The sequence below is a fragment of the Panthera onca genome, chromosome E2 (genome assembly GCF_046562875.1).
Source record: "Panthera onca isolate mPanOnc1 chromosome E2, mPanOnc1 haplotype 2, whole genome shotgun sequence".
Taxonomy (NCBI): domain Eukaryota; kingdom Metazoa; phylum Chordata; class Mammalia; order Carnivora; family Felidae; genus Panthera; species Panthera onca.
In genome coordinates, this window is record NC_138353.1 from 42,551,346 (window position 1) to 42,574,176 (window position 22,831).

General features: G+C 49.6%; 1 protein-coding gene across 5 annotated transcripts; it reads left to right on the forward strand.

The window, feature by feature from the left end:
* The first annotated feature begins 74 nt into the window (after positions 1 to 74).
* SLC9A5 (solute carrier family 9 member A5) lies at positions 75 to 21,270 on the forward strand. 5 transcript variants are annotated; one of them, XM_060650503.2, is made up of 17 exons: positions 75 to 1,679; positions 4,940 to 5,242; positions 7,008 to 7,171; positions 7,362 to 7,440; positions 7,711 to 7,888; positions 8,462 to 8,682; positions 8,898 to 9,100; positions 9,323 to 9,412; positions 9,507 to 9,577; positions 10,302 to 10,431; positions 10,901 to 10,989; positions 11,152 to 11,278; positions 12,728 to 12,775; positions 15,103 to 15,273; positions 15,797 to 15,866; positions 16,543 to 16,677; positions 19,823 to 21,270. In XM_060650503.2, the coding sequence occupies exons 1-17, from the start codon at positions 1,487 to 1,489 to the stop codon at positions 20,293 to 20,295; spliced, it is 2,745 nt and encodes a 914-aa protein (XP_060506486.1). In that variant the 5' UTR covers positions 75 to 1,486; the 3' UTR covers positions 20,296 to 21,270. The 5 variants fall into 5 exon arrangements, with proteins under 5 accessions (XP_060506486.1, XP_060506487.1, XP_060506488.1 ...); XM_060650504.2 differs by having other exon boundaries at positions 15,800 to 15,866; XM_060650505.2 differs by lacking the exon at positions 12,728 to 12,775.
* Positions 21,271 to 22,831: the final 1,561 nt, after the last annotated feature.

Here is a 22,831-nt window from a genome sequence, read left to right on the forward strand (position 1 = left end):
GCTAAGAGTAGTCCCTGAACACGCAGTGGGGAGCTACCACTGCTGGAGGCGAGGCTTGTCGCCAGCCAGTCAGAGGGCGCGATCGTGATTCCGTTAGTTCACTGGCTCGGCCGGCGGGAAAACCCAAGCTCGCGCCCCGCCTTCAAGAGCGCACCCATGTCAGGGAGGCTTTCTTTGGGCTTGGGGGCGATGAGGCTGCGCTCTGGTCAAGGAATTCTTCGGGCAGGTGGCGCGGATATTTCTTCCGATAGTGGCCAGCCAGGTCTCCCTGGGTTTAGGGATGAGATGGCCCCGATTCCTTCAGTTTGAGGGATGAAGTGGATGGGATTACATCATTTGGGGAAAGCATGCAGATGGGTCCCTTTAAGTTTGGAGCAAGAGGTGAAAATACATTCCACTCAGTATGAAGGAAGAGGTGGGATGATTTCCCTTTAGTTGGGGTAAGAAGATGCCCCTCAGCTCTGGGAAATGATGTGATGACTCAGTTTGAGTGGGGAGGTAGAACATATTTTTCCTCAGTTTGGGCGAAGAAGTGGGGTGGTTGCTTCTCAGCTTGAATGAAAAATGGAGTCGGTCCTCCTCAGTTTGGGGCGAGATTAGCCGAATGCCTCCTCAGGTTTGGGGGAAAAGGTGAGTGGATCCCTCTTAGTTTGAAGGGAATTGATAGGCTGGGTTTTCCATAGTTTAGGGAAAGAAGATACGTTCCCTTCAGTTTCAAGAAAAAGGTGAGGAGACTTCCTTGTAGTTTGATGGAAAGTGTGGCCGGGTGCTCCTCGGTTTGGGAGATAAAGAGGAACAGCTTTCTTTTCAGCCTGGGGAGAGCCGGGCCTAATCTAGGCCTTGGAGTTTCTGGGGACTTGGAGGACAGCGTTGTCCCTCACGGCTTTCTGGGCGCGCCCAATGCGCGTGCGCAGCTCTGGTCTGGGCGGGGGCCCGTAGGGGGTCCTAGGCTCCGGAGGGCGGCGGCGCACTGCCACCTGCAGTCTGCACGGGGCAGCGTCGGGGCCCGAGCTTTTGGTAACAGCAGTGGGCAGCTCGCCGCGGGTCTGCACTAGCTGTGGAGACGCGCCCCTCGGGCCTGGACCCCGCCCCTCCCCCCTCCCCCCCCGCAGGCTGCAGCCTTGGGCGGGTGGGACAGTAGTGCCTCTGGAAGGCTGTGGGGGCTTACAGTTCTGAAACCGGGTCGGGGGAGCTTTGAGGAAGGTTTGGAGGAGCTGACTCGAAGGAATAGGTTTCGGGACTTGGGGGAGAGCTGCACTGGGGGATTTCCAGAGCTGAGAATGGTTTAGTGGGGGAGGAGCAGGGGTCCAGAGTCCGGGCGCCCGGAGCACGGTCTAGGAGTCCGGACCCGGCTTGGGGGTTTCGGAGCCAGGATTGGGGGGAGCGGGCCCCACGTGCTCGTGACGCGGGGGCGGCCGGTAGGCGCGGCGGCGACGCGAGGCCGGCGGCCGTGCGGTGCCGGGAGGGCGGCTAGGCAGTCGGCAGGATGCTGTGCGCAGCACTACCGCTGCTCTGGCTGCCCCTGGCGGGGGCGGCCGCAACCGAAGAGCCCACCCGGGAGCCAGGGTCGCCCGGCGAGCCTCCTCCAGGGCTGGCGCTCTTCCGCTGGCAGTGGCACGAGGTGGAGGCGCCCTACCTGGTAGCCCTGTGGATCCTGGTGGCCAGCCTGGCCAAAATAGGTGAGTGCGTCTGTGGGAAAGCCAGGCCGGTGGCTGGCAGCGGACCCACCCCCACCCCCTAGTCGCCAGATCTGGGCCGGCTTCTTACACAGTGCCAGGACTCAGGCTCCGATTCCACAAATCCGGGCTCTCACAGAGTTCCTGCGCCCTCTCTTGTGGCTCTGCCTCCTCCCCTTCGCGCGGGGGAGGTCTGAGGCTTTGCCTTCCCTAAGGGCTGCCTTTGCTCTCTCCAGCCTCATCCCTAGACTCCTTTGCCCTCTCTGCTCCCCTCTTACCCTTGCAGTAAACCCTTCGGTCTGGCCCCTCCTCCAGCAATCTCCAGCCTCCTAGAACCCTCTGTCAGCGACGAGGATGAGTGGGGACATTGAAGGGATAGCGTTCTCCGGAAAGCTCAGGCATCTTAGTCCTGAAGAAGCAGTCTTCCCAGGAGACCACGTCCAAGTGTCCACTTTCTTGGGATACTAGACTGTCAGTTTTTCTCTAGTCCCCTTCTGCTCCCCTATAGATGCACTATTCTTTAGGTGTGCTTAGCGGCCCCCCCCCCCCCCCCCCCCCCGCCCATAATTCAGATCTACATTCTTCCCACTTCAGGGGTAAAACAAACAAACAAAACAACAACAACAACAACAACAACAAAAACCCACCTTATTTATCAGGGCCTTGCTTACTATATGCTGCCTACACTAGGTGGTTTCGTACAGCCGACCTCCTTCTGTCTGCACAACTTGTGCTTCACATTGCTTACCTTGAATAGAGCTGCTTTTCCTTACTTCTGCCTCTGCCTCCCCACTTCTGAGCAGCCAGTGGCCCCTCCTCCCACCAGAGACCCTCCTCCCTCTCCCTGTTCTGCAGGCTCTGCTCTGGGGGTGACTAATTATAGCTGAGCGTTGCTACTCACTCCCCAGCTATGCTGGCACAGCCTGTACTCCAGTCTCACCAATACAGTCTTCATGTAGGAATTACATAGCTTAGAATTTGCCCCTCTACTGCCCACCACCCCCCTACCAAGGGACTCTGTTGGTGGGGAGGAGTTGCTGGGCAGGGACAGAAGAACTTTGCACTCTGTTCTGTCAGCCCATTAATAATGGAAAGTGGGGGCTGAAATGCCTTCAGGGAGCCTACTTCTGCCTGAGAGCAGACTTTGGTGATGGGTTTTGGATTGCATTGTGGGGGCTGATGCATGCTGTGGAGGTGAGGATGGAATAGAGTCCCTGAAGGAGAGGAGAGGGAAACTAAAAGTAGGGAGGGATGTGTATGGGCAGATCTATGACTGAATTTGCCTTAGGGTCTGTCAGCAGTGAGAGTAAGGTGGGAGAAGCCTCAGATTTGGGAACCAAGAATTGGGTTTACTGAGGATCTATGGGTTGTAGGAAAGTTCTTGTCTTATTTAGGGTTTATAGTAATGACTGTAGTTTCCCCCATAATTGGATGCCAACTCCTCTGGGGGTAGGCAAAGATAGCCTCTTCAACAGCCACACACACACACACACACACACACACACACACACACACCACAAAAAACAAAAAACCTTCTCACAGAGGAGGGGAGAGATTGGAATACCTTCCCTCAGCTTTATTACTAGAAGGTTTGTTTTCTTTTGTTTTCCTTTTTATTCAACAAATATTTATATAGATCCCACTATGTACCAGGAACTGCCTGAAGCCCTTTGGATACGACTTCCAAAGGGCACTGTCTTGGCATTGGGTCTCACATAGGCTAACATGGAGGCTTCTTCACTACCTGCCACTCCAAGTATGGGGAGAGTTGTTCACTTGAGATCTCAGGGCCCAAGGGAGGGACAAAATGACTTATTTTAGTGGGGAAAGGTAGGAGTGGCGATAGTGCTAGAAACCCATTACATGCTTCGTTTTCTTTTCCTGGGGGACAAGTCTGTCATTATTTTCCCCCGGTCATTTTTTTTAAGATTTTTTATTAAAAAATTATTTTTAATGTTTATTTACCTTTGAGACAGAGACAGAGTGCGAGCGGAGGAGGGGTAGAGAGAGAGGGAGACACAGAATCCGAAGCAGGCTCCAGGCTACGAGCTGTCAGAACAGAGCCCACCGCGGGGCTCGAACCCACGAGCCGTGAGATCATGACTTGAGCCGAAGTTGGCTGCCCAACCAACTGAGCCACCAAGACACCCCTAAAGATTTTTTATTTTTAAGTAATCTCTGTACCCAACTTGAACTTACAACCCCAAGATTAAGAGTCACATGCTCCACCTACTCAACTGGCCAGGTGTCCCTTCCTCAGAGTCATTTTTAATTAATATTTGTTGAGAACCTATTATATGTGTGATATCCTGGTGGGCACATTCACACTGTATCATTTTATACCCACCTTGTGTAATAGGTAGTTTTCTCATATTATAGGAGAAGAGATTGAAGTTCAGGTAAATTAGTTTGTGATCATACAATTAGAAAGCTACAGAGCCTGAAGAATGAGGGATCGTCTTACCGCTAAACCCAATGTTTTTCAACTACTGTTTCCTTAGTTGAGGCATTATAATGAAAAGCACATTGGGCTAGGAGGTCTACAGTGCTGTTAGGAGGTATAATATGCATTATGGTCTAGTTAGGGAGGCAGGACTCAATAATATATTAGGTAACATTTATTGAGTGATTACGATAAAGCATTGGGCTAAGTGCTATTGAGTAGATTGCTTTATTTAAACATGACAACAATCCTATGAGATCACTACTGTTTTTATTCCTATTTTGCTGATGAGAAAACTGAAAGAGAGGTGAAGTTATGTGCTCTGAGGTCACAGAACTAGTAAATAGAGGAAGTAGTCTTCAAACCCAGGCAGCCTGGATCTAGAGGCCCTGATTTTTACAGCTATGTTATACACAGAAATATACCAAATAACATTTGCTGAGGCTCAAATAATGGTTACGGATAAGGGAGATCAGAGAAAGGTGAGATGCCCTGAGGATGAGAGTAGAGAGGAGGGGGCATTGCCAGAAATGGAAATAGCAAGCAAAGGCCTAGGTTACCATGACAGGAACACCAAGAAACAGACAACTCTAGCTGCAGTGGAGGGTTTATGGGCATGGAGGTTGGAGATTCTAGTAGTCCTGCATTTCTTTTCTCTTTCCTTGGTCTCAGGGTCAGGGTTCCTGACCTTGGATAATCTTCTAAGAGTGGGAGGTGATAGGCCAGTGTATATGTGTTGTGCACACGTGTGTGTATGTGTGTGTGTGTGTGTGTGTGTGTCCAATAAGCTGATGCATCCTGCCCTCTTCTTGCATTGTAGTGTTTCACTTGTCTCGGAAGGTGACATCACTGGTCCCTGAGAGCTGCCTGCTGATTTTGCTGGGACTGGTGCTTGGAGGCATTGTCTTGGCTGTGGCCAAGAAAGCTGAGTACCAGCTGGAGCCAGGCACGTTCTTCCTCTTCCTGCTGCCTCCTATTGTGCTGGACTCAGGCTATTTCATGCCTAGCCGGCTGTTCTTTGATAATTTGGGTGCCATCCTCACCTATGCTGTGGTGGGCACACTCTGGAATGCCTTCACAACAGGTGCTGCCCTCTGGGGCCTGCAGCAGGCTGGACTTGTGGGTGAGTGACCCTAGAACCTGGACCAACCCCCTTCTTCACCTCTGGAGATCCCATATTGACAAGAGCCATGCCCTGAGAGTTCTTAGGTCCCTCCCACCTGGAGTGCAAGGCAATACTCCAGATGGGCCTATAGCCTTCATTTAGGTCTCTGCCAGTTGAGTCTGGGCTTCTGCAGCATGACAGCTGAGCAGAGGCCTGGCTCCCAGCTGTGTGTGGGCTGCTGAGGCTGAGAAGCCTGCATTACTACTGCTGCCTCCTGCCCTCTGTTACCACACTGCCATTTGCCAGCCTTGCTCCCTTGAGGCACAATTCACCATTCCTGCGAGGGCCAGCCATCCTGGCTCTGCCCAGGCCACATTAGGGTGGTTTTCTGTTATTATTATTTTTTTTATTAAGATCTATTTATTTATTATAATAATTTTTTAAGATTTTAGTTTTAAGTAATCTCTATATGCAACGTGGGGCTTGAACGTACAACCCCAAGATCAAGGGTTGCATGCTTTTCTGACTGAGCCAGCCAGACACCCCTTTAGATTTTTTTAAAAGTAATCTCTACACCCAGCATGGGGCTCAAACTCACAACCCTGAGATCAAGAGTCACATGCTCTTCTGATTGAACCAGCCAGGTGCCTTTATTATTTTTGATAAATCCATAGTATACATCCACAGAATGCAATACATTACCCTGGATATTATATCTTTACTTATCACATGGACTCTTTATAGCTACTCTATTGGGGTATAATTTGTCCCATTTAATAGATGAAGAAATAGAGGCCCTTAAACTCATTTGATAAAGGTTAGCAGGAGAGGTCTGTTTTACTGAGGTTCTTTGCCCTCAGACTGCCTTTCCTGCTCCCTTCTTCCTTATTTCCTGCACCAAAATCCATTCAACTCGGAATGTTGATAATTCAGACTTCTTCCAAGGTACAAAGAGAGGTTTGCAATTTCTACTTGAGGCCTCCTACCTGGTTTTCCTAATGGGTGAGTGAACTCTTTGGGGCAGGAAGGGAAGGGAGGACATCAGACCATAATAATAGTACCAATAATAGTAATAATAATAATCCTAATAATAGGTAATATCTATTAGGTACTTACTTTGTGTTAGACTCTGGCTAAATAAAGGACTTTTTGAGGTAGATACTGTTATTATTCACAATATATACATGAGCACAATATATACATGAGGAAACAGGCTAACAGAGATTTTATGACATGTTCAAGATCTCCCAACGGTGGGTGCTTTTCCTACCATACTTAGCCCTCACAGATCGACAGCCCCTACCCCTTCTGCTGAGTATTCTGAGTGTCATATCCTTTAGGCTGAGAACCACAAGGGTGGGAGAAAGCACTATCTCCCTAATAAAGCCAGTCAGCAGCCAATTTCCACCTGCTGGTGGTTCTTATTACTGTAGCTGCAGATTTTATTGTCAGTGCCACCTTAACTTTTCAGGTTATGTAGAGCTTTCTTAGCCATCTCCTGGGTTGATTTTGCAGCAATCTCGTGAGGTAGGCAGATGAGGAGGCATGGCTTAAGAGAAGTCATGTGACAGTGACAGCACCAACATCACAGAGCTGGTAAGTGGCAAAGCCAGGCCCTAGGCTCAAGTGTCCTGACCTGCGGGCTGATGCTGTGTTCACCATCCCAAGTCCTCTCTGGGTATCCTTGTTTCCACAGTGGGGGTGGAGCCAGGGCTTGTCACAGGGAATGCTGTGGGAAACTGGATACCTCGCCAACTGCTGTCCCCCATCTATCCCTCAAAAGCCCCTCGAGTGCAGGCCAGCTTGCTGGACTTTCTGCTATTTGGGAGCCTCATCTCAGCGGTGGACCCTGTGGCTGTGCTGGCTGTCTTTGAGGAGGTGCATGTCAACGACACTCTCTTTATCATCGTCTTTGGCGAGTCCCTGCTCAATGATGCTGTCACCGTGGTGAGAGTGCTCAGCTGGCTGCCATTCCCTGACCCCTGTTGCCATGCTCTGACTATTTGGGTGTCTGAGCATGCTCAGACCCTTCCCTGGGTTCCCTGGGTAAGAAATACAATCTCAGATTTCACCCTCTCCCAGTAGTCCCAGTTGAACCTTCCCCCTCCTTTCTCCTGACTCTCATCTTCTCACTCAGGTGCTGTACAAGGTCTGCAACTCCTTTGTGGAGATGGGCTCTGCCAATGTGCAGGCCACTGACTACCTGAAAGGAGTCGGTCAGTATTTTCCCGCTTTGGCTGGGTTGCTGAGTCCTGCCCCCTACTGCATCAGGACAGAGGAGGCTGTTGGGTTGCCTCATTCTCCTCTATAGAGAAATGGGGCCCTGAGAACCTGAGAAGGAGGGGCTTTCCTGGGATCCTGGCTCTGGGATCCTGACCCCTGGGAGTACAGTGGGCATTGTCCTCTACTCCCTGCCAGGCAGCAGTCTTATCCGCCCGGGTGGGGTCCAGGCCAGGGGTCACGCTGACAACCCACTCCTCCCCCAGCCTCCCTGTTTGTGGTCAGTCTGGGCGGGGCAGCCGTGGGCTTAGTCTTTGCCTTCCTCCTGGCCCTGACCACACGCTTCACCAAGCGGGTCCGCATCATCGAGCCGCTGCTGGTCTTCCTCCTCGCCTATGCAGCCTACCTCACTGCTGAAATGGCCTCTCTCTCTGCTATTCTTGCGTGAGTCCTGGGGGCCTTGCATGCAGGCAGCTGGGAGGGGGCATTGGAGATGGTTGCCCCTCACATGGACAGAAGCAAGACCCTAAGGAGGCAATAGGTTTCCCTGTGCCCTTGTGGTAGTGGGAGCCTCAAATTCCCCTGGGAAGACAGTAAACCTCACGTCATATTTCAGGATCTACCTCTAGAATTGCCCTGGGCACTGCAGAACCTAGTCTTCCTCTTCCTGAAGTGCTCTCTGGGGTATAGGCTGAGCTAGAAGTGGATCTCAAGGCCTGGTGCCACTGGCTCTAGTGGCTACAGTACTGCAAAAGGTGCCTAGAAAGGATGCTAGTCAGAGCATGTTTCTCCCACCTGCCTCTCCAGGAGGCACTGAATGGGAACTTGGAGACTTGGACCCTTATCCTAAGAGCCCCACTAGTTGTTCTGAGACTGTCTCCATGCCTCCTTGGGCTTCAGCCCTGATGGTCTGACATCCTGTGATGGGCAACACCCCTCCTGCAGCACGCTTGAACCCCAGAGGCTGTGCTTCTGCAACCCCTCCTTACTTGTCCTGTCTGTCAATTCCTCTTCCAGGGTGACTATGTGTGGCCTAGGCTGTAAGAAGTACGTGGAGGCCAACATCTCCCATAAGTCACGCACGGCTGTCAAATACACAATGAAGACTCTAGCCAGCTGTGCTGAGACAGTCATCTTCATGCTGCTTGGCATCTCGGCTGTGGACTCTTCTAAGTGGGCCTGGGATTCTGGGCTGGTGCTGGGCACCCTCTTCTTCATCCTGTTCTTCCGAGCCCTCGGTATTGCCAGCACCCTCTGCTTTCCCACTCTACTTCCTGCCCTACCCCAGCTCATCTCCTAGTCTGAGTCCATATCCTTGTCAATTCCTAAGCCTCCCCACTATTGTTCATCCTTCCTAGCCCCTGTCAGACCTTAGCCCAGATACTTGGTACCATCCACTCCTGGGTCCTCCACTACCAAAGCCCTGCTCCCACTGGCCTCCCTCCTGCTGTAGGCGTAGTCCTGCAGACGTGGGTGCTGAATCAGTTCCGGCTGGTCCCTCTGGACAAGATTGACCAGGTGGTGATGTCCTATGGGGGCCTGCGTGGGGCTGTGGCCTTCGCTCTCGTCATCCTACTGGACAAGACCAAGGTCCCTGCCAAGGACTACTTTGTGGCCACCACTATTGTGGTGGTCTTCTTCACAGTCATTGTGCAGGTGGGAGAGCCCATGAGGCTGGGTAGGGAGAAGGTCCAACAGGCCCTGGGGGAGGCATGGAGCCTTTGGGACAGGGGCTCTTCTTTCTATTGGGGGATACAGGGGCCTGACTTCTCAGACCTTGAGTGCAGTGAGGTGGAGGTACTGAAGCTGAGGCCTAATTATGGGGAAAGAAAGGCAGGGAACTGGATAGGGCAGGGCTCACCTGCTGCCTGTCCATAGGGCTTAACCATCAAGCCACTGGTCAAGTGGCTGAAGGTGAAGAGGAGTGAGCATCACAAACCCACCCTGAACCAGGAGCTGCATGAGCACGTGGGTACCAGAACCCCATCCCTCCACCTATACCTCTCTTCCTTCTATTTTAAGCAGAGTCCTGATCCAGTCCCCCTACCCACCCCCCTTCTAGACTTTTGACCACATTCTGGCTGCAGTGGAGGACGTTGTGGGGCACCATGGCTATCACTACTGGAGGGACAGGTGAGGGAGCTCCCCCAAGGCTCCTTCAGCAGCAGCAGACCCACCAGCCAGGGCAGCACTGGGGATGTGCCACACTTCTGAGAAGGGACACAGCCAGGCTTGGGCTGGGTGACCTCTGCCAGGAGCCCTTTCAGTGGCATCCCAGTACTCTCAGGATAAGACAAGTCTTCGCAGTGAGGCCTGCCTGGCCCTGTGTGGTCTGGCACCTTCCAGACTCCAGCCTCATCATGCTGTGCTCTGTCCTTGACTGTCTGCCTGCTAATTACATGGACCCTGGTTTAGAACCTCAGGACTCATTGTGCTCCCCTACCCTGCCATTGGGACCTTTGCACATATTCTGTGTATTAGAACATTTTCTTACCTTCTCACCTTCTTAACCACTGTTTCTCCTTCAGATCTCACTATAGGCATCAAGTCCCTAGGGAGGCATTCCCTGGCCTCGCTGACTAGGACGAATCCCTATCATACTCTATAATTATCCTTTGTAGTTCTTGTTATTGTTGCAATTCTGGTTATTTGTAATAACTTCAATTTAATGTCAGGCTTTCCTATAATGCTGTAAGTTCCATAAGGGTGGGGACTAGCTTCAATATTCTCCCTGGCTGAGAGGCCTATACCAAGAGAGCCAGGCTGATGCTGGCAGTGCCCCTACCTCATCTGAGGAAGGGCCAGCCAGCTGGGCCTTGGGGATGGGACTCAGGCCTGGGCCTGACATCTTCTGTAGGTGGGAACAGTTTGACAAGAAGTACCTGAGTCAGCTGCTGATGCGACGGTCAGCCTACCGCATCCGGGACCAGATCTGGGATGTGTACTATCGACTCAACATCCGGGATGCCATCAGCTTCGTGGACCAGGTGGGCCAGCAGCCAGTGGTGGGTAGCCAGCAGAGCAGGGCAGGAGGGAGTGACAAGCAGGTAGGACCTGAGCGGGGAGTTGGGAATTCCTAGCAGACTGGTAAAGTGGCACCTGCAGAAACCAGCCTGACCTGATGCTGAATTCAGAGTCTGGCAAGGAGTAGAGAAAGTTGAGAAACAGCTAGACTCTAGAGTCAGGAGATGCAGTTCAAGTCTTATCACTTATAGACTTGTGACCTTGGTTAAGTCCCTTATCCTCTCTCAGCCTGTTTCCTCTGTTGTAAGAAAGCAGGAATAAGAATACATATGTCACAGAATTTTGTGGATTCAATATGTAAAGTGCATAGCATAGTACCTAGATGATCAAAAGAACAGAATAAGTGTTAACTCTTGTTGTTTTTATTACCCTTTGACTGTCTGGGGTACCCTCAATCTGCTTGCTTTCTTACCTCTGTCTTGGCCCCAGCAGGGAGGCCATATCTTGTCCTCCACAGGTCTCACTCTGCCCTCTATGCCCAGCCGCAATTCTATGGCAGAGACATCTGTCACGAACCTGTTGTAAGTCCTTGAACCCCCCTCCAATTCCTCAAGCTCCTCTCTCTTGGGCCCTCTCTCTGCATCCCTTCTGGGAAAGATTTGTGGGCACTTTTGCTTTTTGCTCTTCCCCTGGCCTGTGCCTCCTGGCCCCTCCTTAGCACACATGTTCCCTGCTTCCTGCAGGAGGGAGAGTGGCAGTGGAGCGTGTCTGGATCTGCAGGTGATTGACACAGTGCGCAGCGGCCGGGACCGTGAGGATGCTGTGATGCACCATCTGCTCTGTGGAGGCCTCTACAAGCCACGCCGCAGGGTGAGAGCAGGGAGGGTGTAAGAGTTCCAAAGGGGAGTGGAGGTGGGGGGCATTTGGGGGAGTGGTCTGGGGAGACCATGACTGCAGGCTCAAGAGGCAATTGGCACCAGCTAGTGAAGAGCTATAAGTGCCCAGTGGAAGAGCATGGGCATTATCTTGTAATAACATTTAGCTTTTTTTTTTTTTTTTTTTTTTTTGGAAAGGGTTGGGCTGATATAAGCACTGTTTAAAGATATCTTCTTCTGGTAGCAGAGCATAGACCAAATTGGAGGGGCGAGGTGCGAGGCTGGGAGAGCCAGTTGGGAGGCTGGAGTGAAACACTGGATCAGAGTTGGGTGGTGGTAAAGGAGAGGAGCACATAGGATTGAGTGGTTGTCTTGAGGGGGAGAGGAGGGGATGGACTACAGAAGGCTTGATGAGGTCACAGGCAGAAACAGAAGTGCTGAGGAAGCCTGTGGGACCAGCTTAGTATGGGGAAGGCAGACATCTCTTGTAGGTAGTGTTAGTCTAATGCAGGTCAGGAAGCTCAGGCTGGAATGGTCCAACCCATTCAGGAAGGAGTCTGTTGCAACCCCACAAGGGGGCAGCATGCCATTACCTTGAACTTTTCAGAAATGGGAAGGCAGCTGTTACCATTCCTGGCTGTTTTAACAGTCAAGATTGTTTCTACGGTTGAGACAGAACTGGCTTCCTTTAACTTGCTGGCACGGGTTATAATTTGACTGTCTGCAGCTCTGCAGAATAAGCCTTCAAAGGTTTCAAGACAGTTCATTTTCACACAGTCCTTCTTGCCCTCAGGCCAGCATCCCCTCTCCCTTGTCTCCCTATGTCTTCTCTGGTCATAAGAAACAAGGCCCTGAATGCAGCTCTAGATGTGGTTGACCACAGCAGGGCATAGAGGCTTTCTTACCTTTTTAGTTCTAGAACTTGCAAGTCTCTTCCCGATGTTCTGAATCCCTCCAGCTTTGTCTTACCACTCTGAGGCCCCAAAATGTCCTTACAATCAGGCATACTCCCATGTCTTCCTCAGTTAATGGCTATTCAACTCTGTCTCATCCAACCTGTGGGGGGTTTTGTTTCATTTTGTTTACTTTTTTCTTAAGGCACATCTCACTCACAAAACTAGACAGAATAAAATTACTGATTTATGCATTACTCAGCTCCCCTAATTATCAATGCATGGTTGATCTTGTTATATTCTGTACCTCTACCTCATCCCATCCACACTTTTTTATCTTAAAGCAAACTCCAGACATAGCATATCACCTCTAAATATTTCTTTTTTTTTTTTTCACCTCTAAATATTTCAATATGTATCTCTATGTGGCAAGAAGTCTACGTATACAATGTATGTATAAAATAGTAGTGTGATTATCGCTTATAACAAATAACAATAATTTCTTCTCACATGAAATATCCAGTCAGTATTCATAATCATCTTTTTTCCAGGTGGTTTGTTTAAATCAGGATCCAAATAAAGCCCACATTTTGCATTTGGTAAATATTTCTCTTTATTAAAGAAAAAAATCTCTAATACTTCCTTCTCCTTTTCTCCCACTTGCTATTTATTTATTGAAAAAACTGGATACTTTGTCTCAGGGAATTTCCCATTTTGTAGATTTTGCTAATTATATTCCAGTGGCGATGTTTAACATGTTCCTCCATCCCCTGTATTTCCTGGTACTTAAATCTAGAGGCCTGGTCAGATTCAGGAACATTGAGTAGGTGTGCTTTGTATTATGTATTGTATCACATCAGGTTGTACATAACGATTGGTTGTCTATGGATGTGTGTGCATAAGATTGGTCAATGGGTGCAGTTCAACCAGTTCTTATGTAATCAATTAGAAAACAAAACAAAACAAAACTGGAGTAAGACTGTGCTTATCCCCGTTAAATGTCATTTTATTTGATTTAGCCCATCAGTGCATCGTTTGGATCCCATGTTTGGCACCAAATATCTGTCCAGATTCACATCATGTGAAAATTTGCTAAGCCTGTTAACTTTATATTTATCCAAATCAACATAAAAAGTTGAATAGGATAGAGCTGAGGACAGAGCCCTGTGGCATGCTACTAAAGACTTTCCTCTAGACTGCCATGGATCAAGCATTTTTGGGTATGGTTACTCAACTAGTTCTGCCATAATTCTTCATGTTCTTCACAGAAATGTTATCTGAGAGAGAGAGACAGATTGTTTAGTATGGAGTTACAAATATGAGATTATAGTTTCAGAGATAAGGGCTGGAAATAAACATAAACAGTCTTTATTGTCAGAGATTTCCTCACCTGGAAACATCAGAATCCCTTGGGGGAGCTTGCTAGACTACATATTCCTGGCTTTACCTCCTGGAGATTCTGATTTTGTAGTGTGGAATGGGACTAAGAATCTATGGCCTTAATAAATCGCCCAGGTGATTCATGCAGCTGGTGTGATGGCTGCATGATGTCTGTGACTGGGCTAGCTGAAGCTGGGGGAATGGAGAGTTCACTGCAGAGAGCTTTTGGAGGTGAGACATGAAGGCCAAGGACAACACTGTGAGAAATGCACATGGGAGAAAAGGAATGGGAACCAGCAAAGGAGAGGAGATGCGCAGTAGCAGATGGTGTCTTGGAGGCCTGGGCCAGAAGGACGGCTGGAGGCTGCACAGAAGTCAGGCCAGTGCCTAACCAGAGATCATGCCATGGCATTGGTGACCAGGGAGAAAGCACTGTGGACTTGTGGACCCTGGAGTTGTATTTCTGGTATTTAAGAAAGTAATGGGTATAAGGGAAAGTATCAGAATCAAAGTATAAAAGTTTGGCAGCAAAAGGGAAGTAGTGGCCTTAATGAAAAGGCTTTCTTCAGGGGAGAATGGGCCAGGGGCATGCTTAAAAGCAGGGTGGTGGGCTGGTTGGCATGATGAGAGAAGGAGTGAAGGTGCTGGAGGGCCAGGAAATGGGAGGGAGCAGGGAGCTGATGGAGGCAGGGAGGAATGGGCTGAGCAAAGTGGAGGCCAGGGTTCAGGGTACGCCTGTGAGGGAGCTGGATTCCTGCACCCCCAGCAAAGAGGGATCCCTCTCGGTGATTAGGTGGGGGAAGGCAGATGGAAAACTTGAAGGGAGCTCTTAGAACTGGATTGGGGCAGCAGAAAATACAAGTTGTAAGAAAGGGTCGTGCTAGGGAGGTGAGCCCAGATAAGGTGATTTGGACCAGATGGCAGTACTTCTTTTTGGCAGTCTAGGTCGGTATGTAATGGGCTTGGTGTTTGTGAGAAAGAGTGGGAAGGAATAGATGATGGGAGTGGACCTAAATTGGGTGCAGGTGGCTTTTGGGATCAAAAGAGTCCAGGGTGTCAGGAGAGATAGTTCTGAAAGTCCAAGGTTGTTGCAGAAATGGCTGGCTGGAGAGTTTCTCGTAGAGGGAGAATCCTATATAGCTGGATAGGGGTGTGTGGGCCAGGCACAGGGACCAGGCTCCTTAAATGGAAGGGCAAAGAAGGAAATGTCCCCCACAGTCTCATTGCAGCCCCAAGGGACAAGATACAGGGTCCCCTGCCTCTTGTTACCTCATATCAGAGAAAATTGGGGAAGGGTAGTGTGGAGGATAGGGACAGCCAGATTTGGGGGGATAGGTTAAGTGATAAAGGGAAGTTATTCCCCCAGTGAACTGAGAATGCAGAGTGTCTGGCTGGGTTCCTTTTGTACTTTTTGTTTTTTTAATCCATGGCTAGTTCTGGAAAAATGGGGCTGGGAGGGTCTATCGTGCACATGGTGCTATGGCCTGGTCTCCTGTGGGAGGCCAAGGCTCCTGGCCTCATGGCAGGGTGGGCCTGTCATTGCCAGTACAAAGCCAGCTGCAGCCGCCACTTCATCTCAGAGGATGCACAGGAACGGCAGGACAAGGAGGTCTTCCAGCAGAACATGAAACGGCGGCTGGAGTCCTTTAAGTCCACCAAGCACAACATCTGCTTCACCAAGAGCAAGCCACGACCTCGCAAGACCAGTCGCAAGAAGGCATGTGCTTTCTCTGGGACTTCTGTTTGGGGCTGGAGGCTGATGGCACATAGTTTTGAGCTCTCAAGTATTGGAATCCAGCCCAGGGGAACCCCTAGTTGGTTAACCCTCAGGGTCTTGGTGGCTGCAATAGTTTGGGTTCCCTTTTGTATCTTCCTAGAGTCCCAGAAGGGTAAGGTGAGCCCTTTTGAGGGAGATCTGCGTCTTGCTTTGTGGTCACATCCTGGGAGGCAGCAGGACCTCCTACCAGAAGTGACCCAGCATGAGAAAGGCAGGTTCCTGAGGTCAGGGGGAGGGGGCGCTCCAAGAGTGCCTAATTCAGCCCAGGCTGAGGCATCCAGAGCCCTTGCTGGGGCATAGGTTACTTAGACTCTACAGTTGGCTGGGGGGCCAAGGGCTGATGGAACCACTGGGATTGATATAGATTCCCTCCCCAACTGTGTCAGGAAGACCCTACCAGACAACAGGGTTGGGATTTTGAGCCAGGGCCAGAGACTTAGGGTTTTTTTTTCTTGGTCCTCAGAAGGATGGTTTAGCTAACACTGAGGCCACAAATGGGAAACCTCCTCGAAACCTGAGCGTTCAGGACACAGGCAAGCAGGGAGTGGGGGTGGGGGGAGCTGAGGATGGGGTGGGGGGCAGAGGCCCATCAGCCAAAACCTGGAGGATCTCCTCTGTGCTACATTCAGTGCCATGGACTGAGACTCCGTCCCTCAGGGACCTCTTGGGCTTACCTGATTTCAAAGCTGGACATGTTCTAAGCAGTTCTTAATTTGTGACAGGAGGTATCTAGTATATAACTACAGGTTAGAGGCCTTAAGGACAGGGAGAAGGTGTCATGGAGAAGGGGGGAGCTTGAAGGATGGGTCACCCATGGGGCCCAGTGTCCTGCCTACAAAACCAGGAGTTTTTTGGATGAGCTGAGCATTGATGGGTCTTCCAGCTCTCCTGATGCTCATGTTTTCAGTTGATGATGGGGCTTCAGGGCTGAGAGAAGATGATGGAGGAGCTAGAAAGTATGACTTCCCTCCTGGCTTCCTCTGAGGACTCTGCTGTCTCTGGTGGCCTCCTAGGGCTCTGTAGCCCCACTTAGCTTCCTCTTCAGCCCCAACCCACTAGTCCAGTGCTGAAAGAGCCAGAAGATAAGGTGGGGAGGCTCTGCCAGCCGTGGGCTCTGCCTGGGTGGACAGGGAGCTGGTTTGCCGTCATGCAGTACCAAGAGGCAGCTGCTGGGCTGGCCACCCCCACTCAGCTCTTGTCCCTGTCCAGCTGCTGTGATCTTAACTGTGGAGTCTGAGGAGGAGGAAGAGAGTGACAGTTCGGAGACAGAGAAGGAGGACGACGAGGGGATCATCTTTGTGGCTCGGGCCACCAGTGAGGTTCTCCAAGAGGTCAAGGTCTCAGGTAATGGCTTCCTCCCAGCCCCCCACCCCCACCTGGGGCAAGCGGGAGCTGTGCAGCTGCCTTCTTCCCTCTTCACGCATGGCCTTTCCTCCAGACAACTCCCTTTTCCTACTCATTTCTTTACCAACCAGCATTTCCTGAGCATCTCCTTTATATCAGGAATCTGACATACCTGATCTAATTCAATCCTCACAATAACCAAGGTGGGGAAACTGAGTTCGTAGAGAAAAAAGGGACTTAGGATTTGTCCAGCAACCCACAGCAGAACTGGAATTTGAACCTGACCCATCTGACTCCCAAAACCTACACCTTTTTCACTGCCTCATTGCCTCCCTTTACAGTCTAGCTAGGAATATGAGGTGACAAGCAAACCTAACACCAGGCTCTGTTGTGACTCATGCTCAGCACACCTGCCCTCAGGTAGAGAGCACCTGGTGAAAGTGGCCGCCTGACCTGGGGGAGGAGCCTGAATTCATCAAAATGGCATTACAGCAGATAAAAAACAATACATACATTTTTCCATATGTGGAGACCTAACTTACTCATATCATTGCTAGTTGGCTCCAGCATCCTCAAGTGTCGTTTGAAAATGTCTTCTTATAGAAAATAACAAAATATATAATAGACAGAATCACAAAGTTAACTGCCTATTACCCTGCTTCAATAATTACCTACTCCTAACCAATCTTATTTCATCTCTCCCCTCACCTATGCCCCTCTCTTCACTGGGTTCTTTTGAAGCAAATCTCAAATATATCACCTTGTCAATAAATACTTAAGCATGCATCTTTAAAAGATAGGGATTCTTCTTAAAAAATACAACTGCAGTACTATTATTATATCTAAAGTCCCTGTTGTCAAATATCCAGTGTTCAAATTTCCCTGATTGTCTTAATATTCTTTTTTTTACAGTAGGTTTGTTAAAATAAAAATCCAGATAAGGCCCTCACATGACATTTGGTTGATAAGTCTCTTTTAACCTACAGCAATGGTTCTCAAGGGGGTGGTAGTGGAGTGATTTTGCCCACAGGGGACATCTGGCAATATCTGGAGACATTTTTGGTTGCCACAGCTGAAGAGGTGCACTTGCATGTAGTGGGTAGAAGCCAGGGATGCTGCTACATACCCTGTGATACACAGGACAGCCCTACAACAAAGTATCTGTGTTCCATCTTGTCAGTGGTGTCAAGGTTGAAAAGCCCTGATTTACAGGTCCCCATACCTCCTTTTTCCCCTTCCAATGTATTTATTCATTATTACCTTTTTTTTTTAAATTTTTTTTAACGTTTATTTATTTTTGAGACAGAGAGAGATAGAGCATGAACGGGGGAGGGTCAGAGAGAGAGGGAGACACAGAATCTGAAACAGGCTCCAGGCTCTGAACTGTCAGCACGGAGCCTGACGCGGGGCTCGAACCCACGAACTGCGAGATCTTGACCTGAGCTGAGGTCGGACGCTTAGCCGACTGAGCCACCCAGGCGCCCCATTATTACCTTTTTAAAAGCTCTTCTTAAAAAATATTTATTTATTTATTTATTTATTTATTTATTTTGAGAGAGACAATATGCATGCACGTGAGCAGTGGAGGGGCAGAGAGAGAGAGAAAGGGAGAGGCAGAATCCCAGACAGGCTCCGCGTTACAGCACAGACCCCATCACAGGGATTGGTCCCACAACTGTGAGATCATGACCTGAGTCAAAATCAAGAGTCAGATGCTCAACCGACGAGCCACCTAGGTGTCCCTCCAATGTATTTATTGAAATAATCTGGTTATTTGTTCCACAGTCTTTCCTTGTCTGGATTTTGCTGATTGCATCCCCAAAGCATCATTTAATATGTTCCACCATGCCTTTTATTTCCTTTAAACCAGCAATTAAATCTAGATCAGATTTCAGTTTAGATGTTTTGGTAAGAATACTTACTTGAGAGGTAGCAATGGTGTAGTTTGTATCACATCAGGAAACACATCCCATATCACTGTTTCTCTTTTGTGAGGTTAATATTGATCATTGGGTTCAGATGTTAGCCCCGTCCATTATGAAGTTCGCCATCAGTGTTTCACCAGTCTTAGCAGTCACTGATGATCATTGCTAGATCCAACATTTCATCCAGGGTTGTACAGTGGTCATTTTCTACATTGTTTTTTCGTCTGCGTTACTAGCAATTCTTCTATTAAAAAAACTTCTCGTCAATGACTTTGTTACTTTGAGGTACAGTTCATACTGGAATAGATAAATGCTTGATTTTATTCCTTTCACTAATCGGTTTTCAAACCAGTGAAGCATCCTCCAAAGGTGAAGACTGAATTCTTTTGCTGTTTTAGTTTGGTCGTTGTTGTGAAAATGTAATATTCCAGGTCTTTTAAGAGAGGTAGTTTTACTTCCAATCACAGCATCAATACATTTCATACTGTACTTGACTGCTCAGGACTTTATCAATGAGCAGGTATGTATGTGCACCTGTTATACGCAAGGCATCGTGCTTGACTTGGAGAGCAGGGGGCGGTAGGTGTCCAGGGGTTTCTCTTTCCCAGGTTTCCTCTTTCAGAACCTCCAACTTCCTGCCATGCAGTGGCCCAGTCTTCCATCCTGGCTGCCAGCAGTCCTGGGACTCCTGGCTCAGGTCCCCTTTGTGGCACAGTGTTAGCCTACTATTGGGTTTGCATGAGCTCACACTCCTGGGCTCTGTCCCACCAAAGGGCTGTTATGGGTGCTCAGGCAGGGTGTCCAGCACCAAAGCCTTTGGTGTAGAGCCTTGAGATATTCCTCACCCTCACTGCTGTCTCCTCTGGGATGGGCCTGGCAGGATATGGTTTCTTATGCCAGTGCTGCAAGTCGGTGAGGGCTGATCGCAGATGGGCTTTTTTCCTGCCTGGCTCTTGCTTTCTCTTGCTTTAGTTATTTTCATTTGTTTAGTCAGTATTTGCCAAGCAACTACTATGTGCCTAGGCCTGTTCTAGGTGCTGAGGATACCATGAGAGCAAAACCAGCTGTAGTGCTTTCCCTCGGCAAGGCATTCATCAACTAATTACACAAATGGATGTAATAGGGCAAATGTGGAATGAATTTATTTATGAAAATGCAGTTATACTTGAGAAGGATTCCAATGTGTTACTAATGAGTTCGTGTGTATTCTCTGTCCCTAGGGAGCCTTGAGGTGTGCCCAAGCCCACGCATCATCCCCCCCTCCCCAACCTGTGCAGAGAAGGAGCTACCCTGGAAGAGTGGGCAGGGAGATCTGGCAGTCTACGTGTCCTCGGAAACCACCAAGATTGTGCCTGTGGACATGCAGACAGGCTGGAACCAAAGCATCTCATCCCTGGAGAGCCTGGCATCCCCACCCTGTACCCAAGCCCCAACTGTGACCCGCTTGCCTCCTTGCCCACTGGCTGCTGAAGAGCCTCAGCACCCTTTCAACCTGCCGTATGATCCACGCCCTAGCTTCGCCTTTCCCCCAAGCCTAGCCAAAGCTGGCCGCTCTCGCAGTGAAAGCAGCGCTGACATCCCCCAGCAGCAGGAGCTACAGCCCCTCATGGGATATGAGGACCGCACCCATCTTAGTCCAGGCACAGCCAACTCCCACTGGTGCATCCAGTTCAACAAAGGTAGCCGGCTGTAGCCCAAGACTCAAGGAGGAGTAGGAGGCTGGATCCCCCATGGGAAGTCTTCCCTGGGCAATAGGCAGAGGCAGAGGAGCCCACTTAGCCTGACAGGGGGCCAGAGGAGCCTGAACTAGCAACTGGGCTTCCTTGTGGCAGGTCAGAAGGGTGTTGGGCTGGTCCTCACAGGGGCACTTTCACTACCCTCCCTGCTCCTAATTCCTGCCATCGTCCCTTTCACTAAGGCCCTTACCCTGGCTAAAGACCCAGTCCAGAGCTTCTAGGAGCTAGGCCCACCCACTTGGGAAGCTGATGCTCTTTCCCCAGTGGACCCCCCGGGAGTCACTCTAGGCAGCTGTTCCTGCCCCCAAAGCAAGGCTTCATTCCACAGCTAATGCTGGCCTTTCCTGCCCTTCACTCACCCCAGCACCAGCTCAAGGACAGCACCCTGGCAATGAGGCTCCTTGAGGGGCTGGTCCTCAGAGGCACTGGGGTGGGAGGTGGAGCAGGTCTCAACCTTAGGCTTTGTTACCTGTTGGGTCAGCTACCTATAGCCAATTTTTGAGGGGCAGTGGGAATCTGTGTCCAATTCTTGCTTTATCTCCTACACTTTGCTGACATTTATTGGGGCCATAGTTCTTTCTTTTACAGGATCAAGGCCACAGGGCTGGGCCTCGCTTCAGATCAGGGCTGTTTCTTGGCAGGGGTCACTCTGAAGATATGCTGCTCTGCATCCAAGTCTGGAACTTTCAGATCCCTAGGTCTATATTTTCTAAGGAGGGGAGATAGTGGCCTCTGGGACACTACCACCTTGACATTCCCCAAATAGGAAAGAAGCCAGGTATTCCAGGGCCACCACTCCACTGCTCTGGGGGCTGGGATGCCTGGCTGAAGTAATAAGGGGGCTGTCTGGGTGGCAGGTAACTTTCCTGGGGTTAGTACCTGCTTTGTGTCTTGTATCTTGAACCTGAGACACATTAAATATCTCTCAGATGGATGGGTGTCCTGTGTCCATGGGGGGGTGGCTCTAGGGGTGGGGGTGGGAGCAACTGGGGTATCTAGTGAGGGAAGCAGAAACTTGCAACTGCCTGCCTTGGGGCTTCTAGGATAGAGCATGGAGGGGGATCCTGGGAAGGACTGTTAGGCGTGCTGGCCCTCTTCCTTTCTCCTTCCTCCCTTCCCAATATGGTCCCCTGAGCAGGGGGCCTGCAGTAGTAGTCCAGGGATCACTGTATGGGCACAGGGTCACAGAAAATGGGGAGACCAGCAGGGAAAGAGACCCCAGAAGATAGATCCCCAGGTACCCAAAGATGCAGCCACTACATACTGGGACCAGATAAGCCTTCCTTGAAAACCTGGAGGCAGGTGTAGGACAAATAAACAGAAATACTCTGCACATGGCAGATGGGAGGCCAATATCCAGGGAGGTGGTTACTCTATGAGTTTACACTACAAATTAGGTAGTGTGGGGTCCAGAAACATCTAGGAACAGAAAGGAGACCCTTAGGTAGTATCAGTCCCAAATTTAATTTCCACTGTGTCTGAAGAACTTTTAAGAAAATATCTGACTATATTGAGATATAACATATGCTATATATATAAAACATATATAACATATGGTATATAATATACTATAAAACTCACCCATTTAAAATATACAGATTGGTGGTTTTTAATATATTTACAAGTTGTGCAACCCTCATCACAATCTAAGTTTGGAACATTTTAATTATCCCCAGAAAACCCTGTGCCTATTGGCAACCACTCCTCATCCCCTACTGCCCAGCCCTAGGTAATCACTAACCTACTTTCTGTTTCTATAGATCTGAAGGACTCTGGATGCTGTGAAGGTTACATATTTAGTCAACAAGCATTTACTTTTTCTGTGTTATGAATGGGAAAATGGGAGGAGGAGTGACTTGAGCTTTGCCCTCACATTGTTTATACTTGGCAGTGATAGGGCCTGGTAGTTAAACAGTCCACTGTCACTTACCAGTTATGTCAGCTTAGGCATGCTACATATACTCTGTGAGCCTCAGTGTCCTCATCTCTAAGACAGAATAACAGTTATTTTATAAGTTTGCTGTCGGGATGAAATGACAAAATAAGAATCTAGTACACAGCATGGCCCACAGTAAGGGATCATAAATGTTTGCCATTACAGGTCTTTTTTTTTAAGTTTATTTTGAGAGAACATGCTCAGGAGGGGCAGAGAGAAAGGGAGAGAGAATCTCAAGCAGGCTCTATGCTGCCAGCACAGAGCCCGATGCAAAGCTCCATCTCACAAACCATGAGATCATGACCTGAGCTGAAATCAGCCAACAGCCACCCAGGTACCCCAAGAAGTATTTTGAGCCACCTGGGCACCCCATGCCACTACAGGTCTTATATCGCAAGGCAAGGAGCAAGGAAAGTGCTGTGGGGCCCTGAGGAGATTTGAGAAGGCTTTGGGAGGAGCTAGTGTGGGTGAGAGTGTGTGTAGGGATTCAGACAATATAGGCAAAGTTGGGTGGGTGCATTCCAGGTAGAACAGCATAAACAAAGGATGCCCAGAGC

Excerpts from the sequence above, each read along its gene's own strand:
- SLC9A5 (XM_060650503.2), top strand. The coding sequence starts at position 1,487 with ATGCTGTGCGCAGCACTACCGCTGCTCTGGCTGCCCCTGGCGGGGGCG. Across the intron at positions 5,243-7,007 it reads GCAGCAGGCTGGACTTGTGG|CCCCTCGAGTGCAGGCCAGC; the intron begins GTGAGTGACCCT and ends ATCCCTCAAAAG. Across the intron at positions 7,172-7,361 it reads TCAATGATGCTGTCACCGTG|GTGCTGTACAAGGTCTGCAA; the intron begins GTGAGAGTGCTC and ends CTTCTCACTCAG.